This window comes from Chaetura pelagica, unplaced genomic scaffold (genome assembly GCF_000747805.2).
Source record: "Chaetura pelagica isolate M959 unplaced genomic scaffold, ChaPel_1.0 scaffold159, whole genome shotgun sequence".
Taxonomy (NCBI): domain Eukaryota; kingdom Metazoa; phylum Chordata; class Aves; order Apodiformes; family Apodidae; genus Chaetura; species Chaetura pelagica.
In genome coordinates, this window is record NW_009954555.1 from 2,995,808 (window position 1) to 2,999,937 (window position 4,130).

At 53.7% G+C, this 4,130-nt stretch overlaps 1 protein-coding gene across 1 annotated transcript in view; it reads right to left on the reverse strand.

Annotated features, from left to right (window-relative positions):
- Positions 1-3,066: 3,066 nt before the first annotated feature.
- HES4 (hes family bHLH transcription factor 4) overlaps positions 3,067-4,130 on the reverse strand; it is a 23,145-nt gene continuing 22,081 nt past the window's right edge. Inside the window, exon 2 of the mRNA XM_010005259.1 lies at positions 3,067-3,632. Within this exon, the coding sequence (XP_010003561.1) occupies positions 3,067-3,632 (566 nt within the window). The remainder of the gene's footprint in view (positions 3,633-4,130) is intronic.

The window sequence follows — 4,130 nt, forward strand, 5'->3', positions numbered from 1 at the left end:
AAGGCCAACCAGTAGCCCAGCACTGTCAAGGCCACCACTAACCCGTGTCCCTCAGCAGCATATCTACACTGCTTTGAAATCCCTCTGGGGATGGGGATCCCACCACTGCCCTGGGCAGCCTGGGCCAGGCTCTGACAACCCTTATGGGGAAGAAATTGTTCCTAATATCCTTAAAGTCATCTCTTGTTCTATCACTCGTTACTTGAGAGAGGAGACCCACACCCTGCTCCCTCAGCTGCTCCTTGGCAGACCTGTGCTCCAGACCCTTTCCCATCTCTGTTCCCTTTCTCTGGACAAGCTCCAGCCCCTCAATCTCCTTCTTTTCATGAGGGCCCCAGAACTGACCCCAGGATTTGAGCTGCAGTGTCACCAGTGCCAAGCACAGGTGGACGATCCCTGCCTTGATCCTACTGGCCACACTGGTGCTGATAGAAGCCAGGATGCTGGTGGCCACCTGAGCACAAGCAGTCTCATATTCAACCAGCTGTCAACCAAAACCATGGCGTGGAAGTTTGCTGGTGCCAATGCACCTCATGCCCACCTTCTGCAGCACTGAACCAAGGCGTGGAGAAGTCTGAGTCCAGAGGGCAGTGTTGACAAGGGGCTGAGGTGACAGTGGCACTTTCCACCGGGTGTTTCAGGGTCTCACTCAGGAGGCAGGGCAGTGAGTGATTGCTGCTCCCCTGCTGGGAGATGAGCATCCCAGAGGAACGGGCGGCGTGTATCATGTTTGCACCGCTGCAATCATTCAAAACCCACTCAGAAAAGAGGGGGGTTTGTGTTTGGTTGGTTTTTTTCCCTGTGCCTGAGCTCGTTTGGCCTGGCTACCTCGGCAAGAAGGGAAATCTGCTGAATGTGGGGGCAATCTGGAGGGGATGGAGCAGCGAGGGACAAGCCCAGAGCCCCGGTGCTGCCCTGGGGAGGTTTAGAGTTACAGGCAGGCGACAGGCAGGCTTTCATCTGCTCTTCCAAGCCTTCTTCAGACAGCAAAGGAGGGGTAGTGACTGGCTGTGGGGGATGGAAGAGAATCGCTGTAACATGATTTTATGTCTGTGATTGCATAACAAAACCTCCTGGGAACCTCCTGATTCAAATGGATACCTAGTCCTGTTTGCTGGATGGAGGACTTTCCAGCAGTGATTGATTGCCCACGCTTTGGTGCTGGGGAATTGCTGGACTGGATCAGTACCAGGCTCCAAGCAGCCTGTGATCCTGGATCTAACCTCCGCCAAAAATCTCAGGAAGGTTGGAAAAAAGCCTTAGGAAGTGGAGAAATCTGCTTTACAACCCCCCCTAACATGCAGATCCACAGTGCCATCTTCTCCCAGGAGCTGCAGCCTGACTGCTGATGGAACTAGACCTTGAGAGATGAAATTGCATTTCCATTTAAAATAAAAAATGAATAAAATAATCATCATCCCTGGGCCTGATGGTATTAACTGGCTGCTCTGTAAACATCAGGTCGTTCTGTGAAGGGTGAAACGCTGCCAGTCTCAACCCAACTGCCAGGAAAACCCTCAGGCTCAGGGAGGGGGTGCAGGAGAATTCACCTTTGCCTCCGGGAATCCCATGGAGTGGAGGATGGAGGAAGCCCAGCTGAGCTGGGTGATGCCTCTGGACACGGGTTTGGCACACACACACATGTCATCTGTTGGCTTTGCTCTCTGAGATGACACGATAGCCCCACCTCATAAATTTGGAGCAAAGCACACAAAGCTTTTTTTTTTTTTTTTTCCCCTTCCATACCAGGCACTTTTAATGGTCTTTCTCCACACCCCGGCCTTATTAATTGGTGACAATTGGAAGTGGTTAATTCTCTGTGTGCGAGGCTGCAATTGCTTCCACTTGGCCAGGATTCAAGTGCTGGGGGTGAGTCAGAATGGGTGGCAAAACTGTCTTTTCCTCAGCTCCTTTGCTTACTGGAAGGAAAAAAAAAGGGGAAAAGGAGAGAAAAAAAAAGAAGAAAAAAAGCCACAAACCCGAGTTATTCTCTTTTATGAGGTAGGCATTGTGAGGCCAGGCAATTGAATTTACAACAGCATTGAGTATCAGAGTCTATCTGGCCCTGTCAATGAGAGTGGCAAGGGAAAAAAAAAGCAGCACATTAACCCTCGGCTCCAAGTTCCCAGGCGTTTCAATAGGGCTCCCAACTTCCCAAAGAGCCCGCTGCATACTCGATGAGACCCTTTATACCTTCTAATTACCCTCCTCACAATAGGGACAGACTCTCTTGGCTCTTTTGTAGGCGAGATAGTAACTTTTAGGCCCCCCCACCCCTCCAGGGGCAGCCCCTCGGCAAGGTGGGAAGGAGCAGAATCCAGGGAGTTTATTTCAGGAGCAGGTAGCAAAGCAGCACACGTGTCTCCTCAGCTTCCAGGAGCAGGTTTTGAAGGAATCCAAAGTGCAAACACGACCCTGGTGAAGCTCTGAGGAGGCATTTAACCCTGCCAGACCCCTCCTCAACCCACTCACCTTCCCTCCCAGCCCTTTGGCACAGGAATCTCTTCCTCTGGCCCTGATTTAAGGCCATGAAATTCACTCCCACACAGCAGGATGAGCTGCTCGGTGCCCACTCACCCAACGAAATGAAGGTGGGGAAGAAATCAATCTATTTCAAAAAGAGTTTATTTATTTAAACACCTGCAATGTTGGGGTTTTTTTTTTTCTCTTTCTCATTATTTTTCCTCTCTTTTTTTTTTTGTGGAAGTCTCCAACACAGCCACACACACACACACACACACACAGACCAACAGGATACAAACAACTTTGGCATGATACTTTTGGATATTTGTTACAAAACTATTTCTCATTTTCGTGTTAAAAAAAAAAGTATCTCAAATAAAGGCGTTTTGAAGGAGTAAAAATACAAGTCGAGATCCCAACCTCTGGAAATAATAAATAGCAAGGTCCTTTCTTGTTTAAATCTGGGGTTTTAAACAAAAAAAAAGCCCCCCCCCCCCCCCCAAGGTAACAGGGCTCCATAGAACGGAGCCAACGAAGAGTTTTAGGGGATTTTTTGTTGTTTGTGGGTGTTTTTTTTAGGGAGAGGGAATGATTTAGGCACAGTCACCAAGGCCTCCAGACGGATTCAGTGCGCTCTGCGATGGGACTCCCCGCCTGGGATGCTGGAACGATGCTGCCCCCAAAGGATGTCAAACCCTGCACCGGGGATGCCGAGGGGGTGACCGGGTTCCCAGAGCCACCACCGGCAGACACCGGGACGTTGGCGTTGGCATAGAGAGGAATAACCGGTCCGGAGCTGGGTGGAAAAGCTGGATTGGGGATGAGAAAAGCAAACTGGCCGTCGGTTGCGGGGACGAGCTGGAAACCCCCGTAGACTTTGGGGGATAAAGCTTCGGCGGGGTTGAGTTTGCAGGGCACGGGCAGGGGTTGCTGAGCCAGATGTGCGGGTTGGTTGGACGGAGGGGGTGGAGGAGGAGGAGGAGGAGGAGGTGGTGGGTAGTTCATGGCCACGATCTGACTCAGGCAGGCCGAGAGGTGGTTGAGGAGGCGGGTGCGCACGTCGGTGTTCACCCCTTCGCAGGTGGAGAGGAACCGCGTCACCTCGTTCATGCACTCGCTGAAGCCGGCGCGGTACTTGCCCAGCACCGTGGGGTCTGTGCTCAGCACGGCTGGGGGGGGAGAAGGGGCAGGCTCCTCGGGGGGTGTGGGTGTGGGTGTGCAGCCCGCCAGCGGTGCACTCTGCAGCCCCTCCGGGCCGCGAACCCAGGCAAGGAGTGCAGCCCCTCCTGCAACACCTCGTGCTTCCAGGTGCTGAGGATCCGGATGGAGAGCACGGTCCCTCCACTACCGACCTCTCCAGCACCAGGGACCCGGGTGGAAACAGACAGCCCCTGGAGTCCTCCTGTGTCCCTAAGCACTGGGGATCCAGGTTGGGAGCACAGCCCCGTTGGTGGCTTCTGTGCCGTCTGTCCCCCTCAAAACAGACTCAGGTGCCAGAGGCAACCCCAGCTGGGCCTGAAGCCCTCCCGGTGCCGGGGATGCAGGCGGGTAGCTCGGTGCCCCCAGCGGCCCCCGGTACCCGGGATGCAGCTGAGAACGCCCCTGGCCCGGGGCACCAGAGAGAGGAACAAGGCACGATGCCCCACGTTGCCCCCCAGCACCAGCGC